Raw genomic sequence first — 17,835 nt, 5'->3', positions numbered from 1 at the left:
TCAAACATGTTCGATATATTACAAGACTTTTTCCAGTCTCCAGCTGGTCTTGGAAATGTCTCCATCGGTTGCAACAAACGCTTGGAGAGTAATCTTGTCCACGATGTCTCGGCCTACCGGCGATGAGACGTCTCCACAACTGAGAAGAAGTCTGAGAAAAGTTGCCGTGACCGCTGGAGACGTTGCAACAACATCCCCGCAATATCCTGTTGAACAAGTTGTTGCATTGTTTGGAGATGTTGTGGACATCACCCTGGAGTTGCCTTATGGTGAGAACACATCCAATGTGAACAGGATTATCTCCTCATTTTTCACCCCCCCCCCCCAAAAAAAAAAAAAAATGCAATGTATGATTGCTTAAAACCACACAATCATGCTGGCCGGAATCCAGCATAAGAAATGAGGCAAGCGTTCTTTTCCAATACAATGGTAAATGGTGAACTCGCCCCCAATAAAAAAAGATCGCATTATTTTCGGTCAAAATCTGACCCAAGTTGCAGTGTGAATGGGGCCCTCAGAGTCTGCCGAGGAGGCTGCCCATTAGCCAGCTGGCGATAAAAGTGCAGTCCCCATAAGCTATACATTCAACCATTTCCTGACACCAGCGCGAGCTGCCAGTGCGTTCACCTGGGCTAATGGGCTAGACGGTTTTTATTGTTCCTCTGCGCCTCCTACATGCTCTCACAAGGAATGCCACCACATCCTTCGGTCGGGCAACAGTTCAATCAACAATTCATTCTCTGCTTCCACCAAACAACCAACCGATACATGCAGCAGGTGCTGCCAATGTGGTTTTGGTGCCTGTCACGGCAGAGTTGGGTCTGTGTTTGAAAGCAGACAGGACGGACATTCTAATCATGCAAAAGAGTGTGAGATAAGATGGGAAGAATTTAAACGAAAAATTCATTAAACATTAAAGGCATAATCGAAATTTACTTCAGAAACACACAGGCATAAAACATTTTATATTACTGGTAATTGTTAATCAACACGGAGAATAGAGGGTGAGTGTTAGACATTCTAGCTGCCTGCTGCCTCCCCAGAACCTGGGATACCCACAGCAGAAAACTTAAGTCAGGATCAAGTTAAGTAAACTGCATTATCATTCATATTTAAGAATTATGAGAAAAAAAAGTTTGTTGTCCTTATAATTCTAGAGCATTCCAAGTACATCTGTGCAATGAAAGAAAACTTATAATAGTTATTCTATGGCTAAGTAGGGTTCTCTCTCTTGGGATTGGTCTCCAGTCTCCGTTACAGGGGTTTGTGACAGAGCATCAACGTAACGCTGCTGCTGCCTTCTCCCTCACCCGCCCACGGACGTCTCCTTAACCTAGATTCGGCTTCCAGGGGTCCAATCCGATCATACATACATAACGATCCGATCCCCAGTCAGGTCCTCAGTATCTTTAAACGTCCTTCCTCCCCTACCTGTGGGTGAAATACTCAACCCCTCGATGCTGATATTGCAACGGCAAGTGAAGCTTGTTCCCAAATCTTTATGGAACACAGCCAGTCACATGTATGTTAAAAACTGCTTCAAGCTGTTTATGGCTGCCCCAGCATACAGTCCGTCTGTGTTTCCCCTCTTGGCAAATATACCATAACACTAAATCTTGCAAGTAATCTATTCTACTAGCTTTGGGGCTGCATGCAATATTCTGATAATTTCGTGATAACATTATGAAAATCGATAATCCGACAGAGAAATATCAAAGTGATATTTGACATAAATCATCAACACAGGAATTGGCTCAAGAATCCACAATCATTAAATTATATTGTTCGTTCTGTTGTTTTGTTTTTTTTTCTTTCCACAATGAGACATTTGATATATCTCAGATATTTGATGATTTTTGTGAGTAAACATTTGATATATTATCTTAGAAATAAGATGACTGTTGTGAGTAAACAGATTCCATAATGTATGTTTGGGTTTATATTCAGTTAGGTAAAAGCAAGTAAGGAATCTTTAGAATTCAAGTTAAACCAACTTCAAGCTACATTTAAATGCAAATATCAGAATGAGGGAGGTGAAAAGAGCCCATCTGGGGTCTATTATTCAAAAAATTCTATTTCTGTCTGGAAAAAAATGAAGCAAACCCTATTTGAGTGCCCTAGAACATACATTATAAAGAAAATGATAATATTAATAAGACAAAATAATTATATCACAAACATATAATTTAGCACTGTCATTAGCATTAATCATTACCACTCTCATTATAATCCTCATTATTATCACTATCAAATCTATTATTATTTCTATCAATTTCTTCTTTCTATCATTATTATATCTATTATCTATTATCCATCAATTTCAATGATTACCATTCTAACTATCTATATTATCATTACCATTGTTCCTGCTACTCCTACTACTATTACTACTAATACTATCATTCAACAAGCTTCTCTTTAACACTACAGCAAATTTACCACTGGAGATGAAGTTATCACTTTAATAGCCAAGAGAGCTGAGTAAGAGAAAAAAAAAACAACAACACAAGCTTATATAACAGATGAAGTGGACCTACAGTTTTACCTGATATTCCACAATTTAATTGAATTAGCAGATTTTGTATGTCAAGGGTGGAATGTGACAAAGGTGTGATCATTTATAACTCAGCCCCCAGGGCTGGTGGACTGGCGTAGAATTCGCTGCTGATGAATGAAGCGGTCATTCGACAGCTGCTCAAACACCTAATTAGGGAGGAAATTGCATTTTTCCAGCAATTGTTGCTGTGCCGTTTCAGCTTAAGTCAAGGCTAGTTCAGCTGAAGCAGTAACTGTACTTCAGCATTCATCATTCCTGCTAGTTTCTATTCCATCAATATTCAACATCTTTAGTTTCATCTGACATCTATATCGTCAGGGTCACAAACTTTCAAGGATGCACAAAATCTAGAACAAGACCTTCACAGTAGAAGTCTGATCAAATTCCCGTCACACAAGCAAAGACTACTAGATCAGAAGTCGGTGAAGTTAAGATCGTTTGTGTGGCTGAACAGTTTCGCCTTACATCTCACAAATTTTAGTGGATCTGGTAAACATCACCTCTTACAGCTGGAGTTTAATGAAATAACACTGCTTTTCTGCAATGGAAAGCTATCAGTCAAAACAAATAGGTCCAAAACTTATCGTAGGTGCCAATGCAGTGTTATAGCCTTTATCTACATATCCGTGTGTATCTGATGTTTTATTCCATGCCTGTACAAAGGCCACTGGCATTGTACCACCTACTTGCGTGAATGCTGATATTTCTCAACTAGCATGCCAGTTTGTTCTGTCACCTTTTGCACACTAAAAACTTCAAGAAAATTTATTCAAATTTATGATTCTTGCATCAAGTTTTTTTTTTTTGATTGCCACTGATTGACAAACTACACTTCATCAATGTAAATTAACACCGATTATTTGGTGTTTGAGTAATAACCATGATAAGTATCATGGCCATACATACTGGGGATGGGATATGAACCTATGACCTCCTGATTACTGGACAGGCGTCATATCCACTAGACTACGAAGCTTTCTCCCCAATAGCCAGTGTTGGTTCTGATCCCTTATAGCAGCGAGTGCTGTATATCTATTCAAGTAAACAATTCTTGGGTTAAGTTACTTTTATTACAGTTGATTGACAAACTGCCCTTCATTGATGAAAATTTAACACAGATTATTCAGTGTTTGAGTAATAGCCACATTAAAAATCATAGCCATATATACTGTGCACACTCTGCACTTTGAGATGCTTTGCTGAATGCAATAGAACGTGAGTAGCTTGGACAGTATAGATATGCCCAGTCATTGTGTGACCAACAAATTTTCCGCATCTCTCCATTGCCAAGTCATTTGAGAAGCGCACAATAAAACAGTAGGCCCAAAATACAGTCCTAGTCTCTTGCACAAATACTTCGATGGCTACTTCTGCTTTTGACGAGGAGAGTGAGCGAGCAGTATTTAATGGGGACATTACAAAAATTGCCGCGATGATAGATTGGGGGTGAAAGATCACATCAGATGGCGGCGGCGGTGGGGGGGGGGGGAATAAAAAATGATAATTACCAATAGTGCGATGAAACTTAGTAAGGTTTCCTCCTGGAACCACCCTTCCTGAATGAGCAGTGATGTGACATCTGCTCCTAGTGCACAGATACATTAATCAACAGGTATGTTCTGGGAATGGGGGAGTTGGGGATGGGTGTGGTGGGGGGAATCACCTGTCAGGGTCCATTAAGAACAGTGGTCCCTCGGTGATGGAAGCGAGGATGTATCGGTCTGGTATGCCCAGACTCCATCCTCGCTGTTTTATTGCAATGGGTTCAATGAGAGATGCATCGATGAGATATAAATAGTATGAGTTGTTTAGACGATGAGATGTCAAAAAAGTCCTGTGGGTTTGTAGCACACAGTGTGATGTAGACAGCTGAGAACACTTCAACGAAAGGAAAACAGATCTTAATTGAGAATAACATCTGCAGGGATGGGGGGGGGGACACAATAATTATATAAAGTGTTACACAATCATGGTTGTAATGGTACATGGTTACTTGGTTCTCAAGGTCAGCTAATCGGTCAATTCAAAGACCATTTCGGCATTGAAACAAGCAGCAGTTAGACACACACAAACAATGGAAAGCCCTTCAATTTTCTAACCAAAAGAATTATATCATGAATTTTTTTTGTTAATGCAGTATACAACTGGAAGTCTCCACTATACATGAATTAGTGCTCAGTTCTTTCTGCTTCCTATATAATAGTGTGTGTATAGATATAAACACAATCCATATGCACATACATACAATCTTAACATATTTAATGGAAATAAACCATCAACCAGCAATGATGACGGTCACCTACATTCGGAGTTGTTTGTTTTTTCAAATTGATTCACTCTCGAAATATCATACCTAAATATAACTCGTAGTAGCCTGAAATATGCTGCCCAAGCAGATGCTAGGGCCAACGGTGTCTGTGAACCATAGCTAATTCAATTTAGGTGCGCTCATTCTAGGGGTAATGGAATGAGAACTTCCTCCAGAAAATTGGGTAATGGGCAATATGACGTCTGTCTCAGCATGGGTACCACGAGACGAGTCTACCTATGTCAACATCTTTCATTCAGACACACACTCCACACATTTTGAGCAAATCTCCATTTAAAGAAAGTTTGTTTATTTGCATGGCAACTCTGAAGCTGAAGAGAGTTTATAAGTACAGTATTCAAAGCTGTATTTATTGATGTTTCATCACAGCTTATGTTTTGCTTTGCTTTGACATATTAAAAAAAAAAAAACTATATAAACTTATGAATATGATGTCAATGCTAACAAGAAGCTAGTCGAATCTGAATAAACATTCACAAGTTTGGTGTGATTTTTCTTTTAAATGTATGCTACAAAAACAGGAACAAAGCGGGCTACTTTGTATGATAATGTAGTGTACTCTACTGCACCGAGATTGTACTTGAGTGGATGTCCACCCTTTTAATTTGGAACACAACACATTAAATGTATTTTGGTATCAACAGAATACATGTGTGCACAAAATTTGAGATCCAATTTCTTCAGTAGCTAGCATTGATACATGTATGTCAATAAATAAACCTTGAATATGCTTTGATGACCCTGAGGTGCTGTACTAGCCTCAAGTCAGTACAAATTATCAACAATTGGAATACATTCTGATTTGATTTGATCCAAAATTTGAGACAACCTGACTTCTAGGGCTAACTGCAAGTCTATACTTGTAACTTGAAAAGAGTCAGGAACTGCAAGAAAAAGGGCCTTTAACTGCCCTACACAAACCTTGACATCACCGGTATGTAATCACTACTCTTAAAGCATTAGGTTTCCCCTATGTCTGCTTGCACGATGCGGGACGCGTTTTCTTACAGAATAGAAATCTTCCTTTGGTTGCTAGCCAAGCATTGCACTTGACCCGAAACACGTAGGAGTGACAAATTACTCACTGTTTCTTTAGCACTTTGACTGAAACCACAAGGAGACTTTCCTAATCGGCAACAAACCTCGTTTCACACGATATTCTTGTTTCTCTGGAATATCTGGTGATGTCATCAATTTGTGGCAAAAAGGAAGAGGGGGAGGGAGGGAGAGTGGGTTAAAAAGGGGCAAACTTGGAGGGCATCTCAGAACGTGACATAAATAAATGTTTTGATTTTGGGCTCGCCTACCACGTAAGTGATCAGTGTCCAGCCACGTTCAGCACTGACTACCAGAGATGTAGCCACTCTGCAACCATCAAAAGTCTGTACTCAACTTGGAGGGGAAAAGGGGGGGGGGTTGAGGGGGGAGGGACCCAACTCGTTGCCATGTTCTAACACAACTTCTCCATCAAGCCTCACAGGAAAATTAAATGTTTCCTTCGAGTCATTCTCAGAAAGCCTGAAGCTCCTCTGAACAGACGGAAAATGGATATCTGCACTTGATTTTCAGCAAGATAGGTTAAAGAAAAATATTTAAAGAAAAAGAAGAAATTGAGCACATATTTTACATTTCTTAAAATGGAAGGAGAGTCCCCATGATCGACTGCCTGGCTTATGAGCTTGCCGATATTTTGTAACATTCTGGTGAAGTCCGGGGTAGATTCACGACAGGAAGAGGGAGGCACTCTAAAGGAAAAGAACTTCCTCATGATTTCTTCTTGCACTGGAATTTCAACTGAAGCACCAATGAACTACCAAGTAATGAGTAGCTAAAGTCATACAGGTGTCTGTTAGTGGCTATTTGATTCTTACAGTTTTCAGAACTATCACGCTGTGACTTTCATGCTATTACAATGTGACCTTCTCTTTCATCATATTTGATGAAAGGAGGCAAATGTTTGAGGGCCACAATCTGCTCACTTTAATGTAACACACTTTTCACATAGCAGCATGTTAATTTTCTGTCTGCTCTTATGATTCCTTATTAGCATGTTGTACCGGCAATATTCTGTGGTTAGTTGCACACACACAGTGACACACACCCACAAATATTCTTTTTTTATTCTAACACACACATGGACATGCAAACCCAAACACACAACAGTATGTTGCTGTTGTTGTTTATTGTCTCTGCTACTGGAATCTTGCATAAGTGGATTACTGTATAAGCTGCTATTTTCGCGAGAGTTTAATTTTCGCGAATTTTGCGAATCACATTTGGACCATAAAATTTAACACATGAAAATGTCACCATGCGCTAAGGTAAAAATGTGCCTATAAAGGCCTCTGTGTCAATTTGCGAAAACAACATCTTGTGAAAATGTCTGTGACCTCCTCACTCGCGAAAATATCTGTACGCGAAAATAACAGTATATACAGTAAATCATAGCAGCCCAACAGTAATGTATAAAAATTCTTGTGTGAGTACAGATCACTCCATTCCCAATGACTGGTGTCTCTGAGTGCTTTCAGACACATCGAGCTGTCATATATATTCATACGACGTATGGATATATATACGACATATTAATATAAGACTATTCAGACACAACGTCCTGATAAGCAGTAATTGTATGGCAGCATCAGACCTTGTGCACTGTCATGTTTGATGAGAAGCTCATAGATGTGAACGAGTCTCTCCATTGTGCAGTACAAACTTCGTTTGGGCTTTGCACATTGTGTTACTTTGCGCTAGATTCATTGGTAGTTTGCAAAAAAGCCCCGCCTACTTTTATGACATACGGATATGAGAGCATTCAGATTTGGATGTACATCATATATCGAAATGATAGTCAAACCATTGCTTCGATGTACAACTTATAGTCATACGGCTCATCACATGACACAGCAATACATGGCCATTCGGGCACACGAAAATGTCCTACTGTACATCCATGTTGTACATCCATGCAAGAACTCTCTAGTTTGAAAGGGGGTTGGGTGTGCAAATTACCAAACATCTGTCAGTCCACCAGGGAAAGTCCCGTGTACATAGATCACTGTCGGTATCAAGTACACATGGCTAATTAACACTGCAGTTTCTCAGTCCGATATGTAGAGTCTTGTGTTGGTAGACCACACACACACACACACACACACACACACACACACACAGAACAAGCAGACAACAGGCATGGAAAGGAGCGGCTAAGACTGACCTGAGTGCCAGCAGGGATGGCGTGTTGGACAGGACGGCGTTCCTCCATGCCGGATCTCCCTCGTGTGCGATCACTAGATTCTGTTCATGACTGGAGATGGCATCATAGAGAGCCTGGTGGTCATCGTATTCCTCGGGAGATGTGAAGTGATCCTGTAAAAGTTAGTTTTAAAAAAATGCGTAGGGGAAGAACTAATATTTCATAGTTTCTTGTTTGTTTGGTTTTTTTTTCCCGCCATTTCATTTAATTTCATTCTTTTTTTCTCATTTTATCAAGCAATTTTCCCTCTCCATTTCACCCCACCCCCTCCCCCCAAAAAAATTTTCTTCTAATTATGTAATTTGAAAAGCTAAGAGTGAAAGGATTAATTATCCTCCAAAACGAAGGGGTGTATAGAGGTATTGAGAATGACAGGGTTATCAAAAAGGTTATGCAATTTGAAAGGGTCTACAAAAGGGCAAAGATTTAAAGAGCTATAGAACCTGCTCTACAAAAATGAAAGAGCTTACAGAGGTACTGCGAATCAAAGGGTTAAAATGGGTTCTAAACTTTGAAAGGGTCTAAAAAGGGGGTAGGAATGCAAGGGTTATAGAAACTGCTTTACAAAATGAAAGGGTGTATAGAGGAACTGAGAATGAAAGAGTTAAAATGGATTCTACAATTTGAAAGGGGCTACAAAAGAGCTGGGAATAAAAGGGTTATAGAAAACGCTTTACAAAATGAAAGGGTGTATAGAGGTACTGAGAATGAAAGGGGTATCAAAAGGGTTCTACAATTTTAAAGGATCTGCCAAAGAGCTGGGAATGAAAGACTTGTAGAAACTTTGATGTAGAATTACAGGGTGTACAGAGGTCCTGGAATAAAATGGTTATCATAAGGGTACTCCAATTTGAAATGGTATACAAAGGAGCTGGGAGTGGAAAGCACAGAGAAAATGTTCTGCAAAGTGAAAGGGCATAACAGGGTCAACTTTCAAACAGTAGACATTTCCTACAACCAGAGAGCTTGCAAGAAGACTGCCTGACCATGGAGTAATGGACATTATATGGATTCCATGCATTGGCATTTACTTAGCAGACACAGGTGAACAAAATAGACCGTTACGAGGTACTCACGGGGATAAAAATTCCCATACGTTTGAACACATTATCTAAAACCAGTCCATTGCCGCCTGGGTTTGAACCCATGACCTTTGCAATTAGAAATTACGAGAAGTCTGGGGAAGAAACCGCCAAACCTGCTTTCCAATCAACACCTCATCGTCCCTGATCTGACGACGGAGGAGAGGAGGATGATTTTTTTTTTTAATACTGGGGGAAGATGAGTCAGGGGCCTCACCTGATGCAGCTTGAGCGACATCCTGACACCGGGCGCCACGCACCTGCGGAGCATCTCCACATCCTGGAACACCCACTCGTCGCGGGGCGAGGTGATGCGAAAGTCCCCCTTGAAGAGAGCGTGCAGGCCGTAGAGGAACGACTCCAGGATGCTGCGAAACGAGCCAACAGATTAATAACATGGTTTGTAAGGACAATAACGGGGTCCTCTGGTACCAAGGATAAGGATGGAATAACGTATCTATCTATCATCTATCTATCTGTCTATCTATCTCTCTAACTACCAACGACAAAACAACAAAAGTGCCTTTGGCAGTACTTCTTGGAGAGGCATGACAACTGTACACACACACACACACACACACACACACACACACACATACATATATATATATATATATATATATATATATATATGCACACAAACACACACATACAAACAAACAAAATATATCAAGCATTAAGCGTGAGTTAAAGCAAGAGTTCCAAAGAGGAGGCCACTCACCTGGTGGAGAGATGGTGGGATGCGGTGCCGAGAGCCCTCCTCCCCAGCACACAGAGACCAAAGCACAGGGTGACAAGCTGGGAATCCTTGGAACTCTCAACGGGCTGGTGGTACAAGGGAGATGATAGAATACCAGCAATGAATCCGTCTTCTAACACTTTCAAATTTTACCCATATATTTTTTAACACAAAGGTTGTTCCTGGCAACCAGAAAGCTTACCCAAGGCTTGTCCAACAAAGCAACAACTACAATGTAATATACACAGGGTAGATTCCAAGTATTACAGTTTATAGGAACAGGTAAATGGAAAAGCATGTTACTATTGTAGGACTCCATGAAAGTAACGCACATAAATTTGACTTCAACTGCAAATCAGTCTATTAGCAAAGAGAAGTATTCAGACATAACAGTAACAACACTGATGATTTTTACATTTTCATTGCAAGTGATGTTAGTCTTCTCTACAGATAATCAAAATATTGGCTAAGATTTTCTTTTCTTTTCTACCTCTCAGAGCAATTTCAAGTCAAATTCTACAAACATGTCCATTTGCTCTGCAGGTAAGTCACGTAAGGTGCAGGCAGAAAAAGAAAAAGATGTTAATATCCTAAATAGTCTGATTAGTTGAGAGAGTACCTCCTGCCTCCTGCTGGCACAGTGCTGGATCCACTCCAGGTAGCAATCGCAGAAGCTGTCCCGTGTGACCCCCTTCTTCACCTGGTCATAGTCGTCGTCTATCTTGGGGTTGAAGGTCGGGTCGCAGTCCACGTAGTTGGCCCCCGTGCAGGGCTCGAGGGCGGCGGACAGGGATTCGTTTTCCAGCCACTGGCTCAGCTTCGGGCAGCGCACGACGTAGTAAATGATGCTCTGGATCAAAACAAGAGAGTGAAAATAACAAGATTTTCAGAAAGATAACAAACAGAACAAAACTCATTTTCATGAGTGTGCATGTAGTCATCTCATTTTGGAATGAATGCATCTATTAAAGAGACATTGAACGTTTGTCTCACTTCGGGTGAATTAATCATACGTAATTACCCGGTACTCTTGCCAGGTATTTTCAGTTCATAACTTCAGCTGAAGACCAAAGACTGCACAAGTAATATTGCATCTTACATTAATAATTCTCTCAATGCTTTACTCTACCTATCAAATCAACTTACAAAGTAAAGTTTGTACTGCAATCAGTAATAGAAACGGCAGAGTCAGAATTATTCCCTAAAATGCATAAGGCAAGAACACTACTTCTTCTAGTTTAGAAAGCCTTTCAAAAGGTCATACTTGGCATCATCCATCAAACTGAATAAAGAGAACACTTGACATCCCCTTGCATACTTATGATGTGTGATTTTTTACTACCTACATTAGTCACTATACCATTCAACATAAAAGTTTTAGTACTAGAGCATTTAGAATGAAACTGAAATTAATGAAAATGTAGAGGTCTAAATGCATTTTAACATATAAATAATATGTAATATCAAAGTTGAACTCAGCATGAACCACATTCACTAAATGTAGAGAATAAAGAGTGTGCTCTTCCTCTGGAATTCATGAATCACTAATTTGTGTAACCACTACTGATCACAAAACATATGCCCAGCACATAAATCATTTGAGGAATAAAAGGAAAAGCACACACACAACAAATATTCTTTCAAGAATATATGGATTAAACCTGTACGAAAAGTATCCATACTGACAAGGGGAAACAGGGAAGGAATAAGAATATATTTATGAGAGTGTGGTTGGTATCCGCAAAATCAACATGTGGTTGCATTGGTCCACAAAAGAGGAAGTACAGGTCATATTTTCTTAATTGACCATTTTACAGCCCAACTCTCGAGATAGGTTTGCGGAAGAGGAACAAAAGCCACAAAACTTCTACTTGGTCGGTGATACGGTCTGCCGAATCTTGGTTGACAGTTTAAAACAATTATTACTATATGGAAGTATAAGACATCCTACAAAAGAGCAAAGGAAATTAGTGCCCCCTTCAGTGGTCGCGCATCAAACTGACTTTTGACAGCAATTCTTGCTGACTGATGAAAGTCAACAACCTCACCTCCAAAATAAGTTGTGATGTATATCACAATATGCCACACAGAACAGTATAATATAGTGTTGCTATTAGGGACAACTGCCTGTGTCGTTGCATGAAACATGTGCAATGCATTGTCGGTCTGAAACTAAAATACATTCATCCGGGCAGAAGATGATGCCTCATCTATTATACAGCAAAATACTGTCCAGAACATTAATTGCTGTCTAACTCTAAGGTTCACAAAGGTAATCATACATAGGACTTTCAAGATAGGCAAAGCATGAAAAAAGGGAATAAAACCTAGATTGCAGATTTGAGAGGGGATTTGATATCTTCATTTGACAATCCTTTTTTATCTTTTTGACCATCCTCATATCAACTTGAATAGAGATTGGATGGGCTTGCAAAAGAGGTTTGCATCCCATGACATTTTTCTCCTTGAAAAAATCTTTCAGAGTAAAATAAAAGAACAAAAGCTTTCAGACTACAAGACAGTGCAAGTTTGTCCTTTTGACTGAACAAGTTCCTGTGTCTTCAAAATAGATATTGCATAACATTGCATGTGACTGCTAACAAATGAAATCCGATGCACGCGTTACAAATAAAACTAGACGACTTCTGACCAATCACACGCTCTCCTCAGGTGTGTCATGGAAACATCGAAGGTATGACGAGCAAAGGGGTCACACGGAGGACATTTTTAGTGTAACCGACATGATGTCATCGTAGTATGCGTCAGTGATTCCTCAAATCACACATTCACAATAAAGAGACAAAGAAAGAATAGAATGTTGCATATCTGATGTCTTGTAATCGTCGTGACATTTCACATTGTGAGACAAGGTCGCCGATCATTCTCCAAATCGGTGTGTCTGGCATTTTGGTAAAAATCCTGATCTTAGCATCACAAGCACATGATCCATGCACATTGATAGGTTAGGAAGATCTGACTCTGCTAGTCCTGAGAGAAAAGGAACAATTGCTGAAGTCACATGACTATCACTCATCCAATAAGATAGCATCACCAGGTATTTACAATTTTTTTTTTTTTCAAAAAGTACATGTTCCCTCAACTACTTACTGACATATTTTAGGGTGAATCAAGAAATATTTGCGGCATGACATTTTCTCGAATTGGAGCCGATGTCCTTTTCATTTGCATATACAGTGCAAACGAGTTCTTTCACATGCATTGCAATTTTGCAAATCTAAATGAAAAGGAATTTGAAAATTTCTGGTTTTAAAGTAATATCCCATTCCCCCTGCTTTCTGAAAGAGGTAAGTCAAGTGCTCTCTTATTATGCTAGAAAAGTGAAGATATGTTAAATTTTGTATATTTTTTCTTTACATTGCTGTCCATGCATGACCTTACAAAATACAATGTATTGCAGTCTTCTCATCGAGCAATGGTGGCATTGAAACTTTAACATTCTGAACTTTTCAACAGATTGCCTGATTTTCCTCAAACATCGCTGATGTGTTCTTCAAATATTGCTGCATTCCTTCAGTCCACATAGTGTAAAATCAGAAATGTTCACATGCATGAAACTTTCACGGATTTCGCGAGGAGTCAAGATTTGCGAAAGTAGACTGCACATGAAAGTGTTTGTCTACACAATGCATTGAATGCCAGTGGCTATACAATGCAAAAGTTTCATTCCACAAACAAGGTGGTAAACTCCAATTTTCAAATTTCCTGCCAAGAATGTTTCTGCTTTTTACAGTATACATTTGGGCTTTATTCTGCTCCAATAGAAGTATGAAATGAATATGAATCGATATGTATCACATGTATAAGCCATGAATTTTACATCTTTGTTTTGTTTGTTGAATAACGCCACGCGACTAAACGAGTTTAGCCAGCTACGCAATGGTTCACGAGATTTGATGTCACACTCTAAATTTAACAAATAGATGAAAGACATTTCGCAGAATATCTGATGTGGAAAAATATCTGTATCCAAGCCAACACATGACAAGAGATAAGACGAGGAATAGAGGGCTGGAATACGGGGGAGTGTGTTAAAGGGTTAGGACCTTGAATGACATCATAGCATGACAGAATAAGATCATCTTTCCTTCCAATGAGTGAATGATCACATATCTTGAAAGGATGCGCTGTCATTTCGACACACACAATGGCTACACATTACATCATGCGTGGACATATTTTTGTTGTCTTCGTTGTTGTTGCCAGGAAAGATGGGGGCACACATTCTGATGCTCTGCGGCATGCTGGAGGAAAATGGAGCAGTGAATGAAGCACGTATTATGACATCATAGAAATGACATCATAGAAAGGCACAGATCATACTGCCAGCCTTCCTACAAACGATGATGCATTTGAAAGGACAGGTCATGACCTTGGACAGAAGACAAGAGATGGAAATCTACATTTAAACATGTATGAAGTCTGTGTTTGTAGCTAGGAGATGCCATGCTGTATTACAACTGTGCACCGCAAAGTGGGGAAAGAGTTGCTCAGGAAACGTTTGTGACATCACCAAATGGTTAAATATAAAACACAGTGTTTCCCCCTTCTGATGAACAATGGCAAAATTTGAAAGGGGAGATTGTGGCTTTACATGCCAAAACTCTGGCATTGTACATCATGTATGATGTTTGTGCTTGTTGATAGGAAGTATACAAACTGTTACTACACTGCTCTATGCTTTGTGCTGATGGAAATGGAAGAGGTTTTCCGCAACTTCGTTATGACATCATATGTTGGTGCCAATCAAAAGTCTCACGTTTCCTACTATTATAACAAAACTCATTGTAGCAAATTGCTAATTTACAAGCAATTTTGTGAGGTACAGTAGGATTGAATACCATTTATGTTTGTTGCTGGGTATGATGATGAATCACATTAATAACTCTGCTAATGGACGATGTAATAGAAATGTAACGTGTATGCATGTGATAAGATCCTCTAGAAGATGCCACACACAGGAATACTGTATCAAGAGAGTCTAATTTCCAGGGAATCAGAACTTCTCAACAATTTTTGCAAGTGGCAAAATTTGCAATCATGGAGTAGAGTAGTGAACAGAGAAATGTACACATGCACATCACATTCATGTCGTGATCAGGGATAATATTTTTCCATGCTGTTAAATTCGGGAATAGCAGACACTCCCACACAAGCAGCATCACTCACACATGACAAGGACAAGTCCCAACTGTCCTCCACAAAATGCTTTATTAATGACATACAGATATTAATATCACCCATGACTTCCAATATTTCTCTGATTTTGCTTTCTTTTTTTTTCTTGCTTATCTGTTGCTTCTGTTTCTTTGCTTTCAAATAGAGTATACTCTCATTTTATGTGAGAGGACTGCTGCTTACGAAACAAAGCCTGACTTCTATGAAACTCTACACTATTTCCACACCCCCATTGATTATCAACATTAGAAACTGTTATGAGTTGCAAGAATGCCACACTGGTTTATTACACCAACAACAACAAAATAGATAAATAAATAAATAGAAATATCACATTACATATTTAATCTCTTATTTTATTTCCTACATGGCAATGACTTATTTCCATTCTTCCTGTTTGACTGAACAAAGGATGTGGATTTAAGACCTATAATCACCGTTGATTTTTTGATATGATAACGCCGCTTGAGTAAAAGATGTAGTGTGATGTTCATTATAGATTGTGATTATGAATTTACAAAGAGCTTAACATTGTATAACAGGCAAGTTCAGTGGACAATAATTAGCCACTTCCCTACATTGTATCTGCATGCAGTATAGAAATGTATGGATATAACCACAGATTTGCTTCTTTGTGCTTATATGCCAATTTAGATACTGAATTATAGTAATAATGAAGGAGAAGTATTGTATTTATATTGTTTCCTTTAGTTTTCACACAGACACACACACGCACACAAAAACAGCCAGAGACACACACACACATACATACATACACGCAAACAGCCAGAGACATACACACACACGCAAAATAATACACACATGCAATTGAAACACAAACTGAATGCCTTCCATAATAATGCATAAATCATGCAAGATATTTTTGCCATTATTACACAGATTCCTGAAGACTTTTATCCATATTTTATACATTCCAACTCTTTCATATCACCAAAAAGTATTGCCAGACCGGGACATACAAAAAATATGGACCTCTGCTAACATACAATAGTACGTATTTCACACATTTCTTACACTTTGGAAGGCCTAAAATTAAGACTAAAAAATCCGCTAACTTAGGCAGAAACCCAAGGAACCCTCTGTTGGCACTTGCTCTGGATGGCCTTAGGGGTATGTATTCCCACCATGCAGATACATGTATACGGATGTTTGAAGGCATGTATACATACAACAAACACATCATGAAACTAGAGAAACAATCTGAGAGTGCAGACCTCCACCAAGCAGTTCATTTCTACCACTGATCTTGTTCTTCCATAGAGATCAATGATTTCCACCCATATGTATGCATGCTGCAAGTTGCCCGATTTCCCAATACAGAAGCCTTTTGTTACGTCATCAACTTCCAGCTGCGCGGCAAGCCTCGCCCTAGCAGAAACTACAGCACGCACTTTAGTGTGCGTATGAAAATCTCAAAAATGCGCAGCTTGAACTCCCCAAGTTCATTGACCCTACCCGCCAAAATATAAAAAATCCTTCATAAAATCAACAAAAATTCCTGGATCACTACCAAAATTTAATCATATGTCACTTGTGTCATCCTCAATCTTTCCTGCAAGTTTCATCCAAATCCATTCACTACTTTTTGAGTTATTTTGCACACAGAAAAACAAACCAACAAATGCTGAAGAAAACATAACCTCCTCCCTTGGCAGAGGTAAAAATGGAGAGAGATTTGACTCGCTCACCTTCACATAGTAGGAAATGAGGATGTTGCGTAGGTCAAAGACTTGCAGCATGGATGATGCACAGTTGTCGGAGATGCTGTAGCCCAGGAGGACGTACTTGCTGGCGGTCACTTGCCAGGACAGCCAGCGCTGACCGAAGGCGGCGTTGGCGGACAGCATGCGGGGCAGGTGGCCAGGCTCACAGCAGCAACACCCTGTCAGCACACAATACAGCAATTAAAACAGATCTTTAATATCACTTTGTTTGTACGGGCCTTGCGAGTGCAGGTATAAAAGAAAGTTTGTTTATGTAAATGTATATGATGTTTGTATGTATATACGTATGTCTTTATTTTCCTATCTACAATGTATTCATTTATGCATCACATACATACAATACAGAAAATATGTGAACATATTCAATGTGAATATTAAATATGTTTAATATGTACATAGTGTATGTATAAAAAGTCATAGCTGAAACTTTTTTTAGGAATCAAAGTGTTGTTCTCTTTGCTGTCAGTCATCAATTCTGCCAAAAGCAGTAGCACTGACAGCACTAGCAAAATGGTACTATCATTATTACCAGCATTTACATCATAACTTACACCTACAGACAGAAATCCCTTTGTAGTCATGATGCAGCAAAAAGAGTCCTGCTGATCATTACATCAACAGGACTGCAATCATTGCAGTTACCTTGTCAATAGTTTGAAATCAGTCAATCATACGTAAGCACTGATGTTAATTATAACTTTCAACAACTTGTCAAACAATTTTTCTAACGTGGATCTCTGTTCACTTAAGAGTACCAGATACTATTTGCTTCATAATTCATAATTTGTACTTATCTAAAGCCACACCACACATCATCAACAAAATTTGATATACCAGTGAGATACTTTTTAATTTAATTTATTTTTTGTTTAGTTTTATTTGTTGTCTAAATGTTTTGATATTTATTGTGTGACAACGCCAGTATTTCCAT

At 39.1% G+C, this 17,835-nt stretch overlaps 1 protein-coding gene across 1 annotated transcript in view; it reads right to left on the bottom strand.

The window, feature by feature from the left end:
- The window catches only part of LOC140236389 (pecanex-like protein 1), a 128,475-nt gene that overhangs the window by 52,427 nt on the left and 58,213 nt on the right, over window positions 1–17,835 (bottom strand). Inside the window, exons 29-33 of the mRNA XM_072316328.1 lie at window positions 16,869–17,062; window positions 10,583–10,813; window positions 9,946–10,049; window positions 9,442–9,592; window positions 8,104–8,255 (exon numbers count right to left, since the gene is read on the bottom strand). Coding sequence (XP_072172429.1) covers window positions 8,104–8,255; window positions 9,442–9,592; window positions 9,946–10,049; window positions 10,583–10,813; window positions 16,869–17,062 — 832 coding nt within the window. The remainder of the gene's footprint in view (window positions 1–8,103; window positions 8,256–9,441; window positions 9,593–9,945; window positions 10,050–10,582; window positions 10,814–16,868; window positions 17,063–17,835) is intronic.

This window comes from Diadema setosum, chromosome 1 (assembly GCF_964275005.1).
Source record: "Diadema setosum chromosome 1, eeDiaSeto1, whole genome shotgun sequence".
NCBI lineage: Eukaryota > Metazoa > Echinodermata > Echinoidea > Diadematoida > Diadematidae > Diadema > Diadema setosum.
The sequence above is the reverse complement of the archived record's forward strand: the minus strand, read 5'-3'. Positions and strand labels throughout refer to the sequence as shown.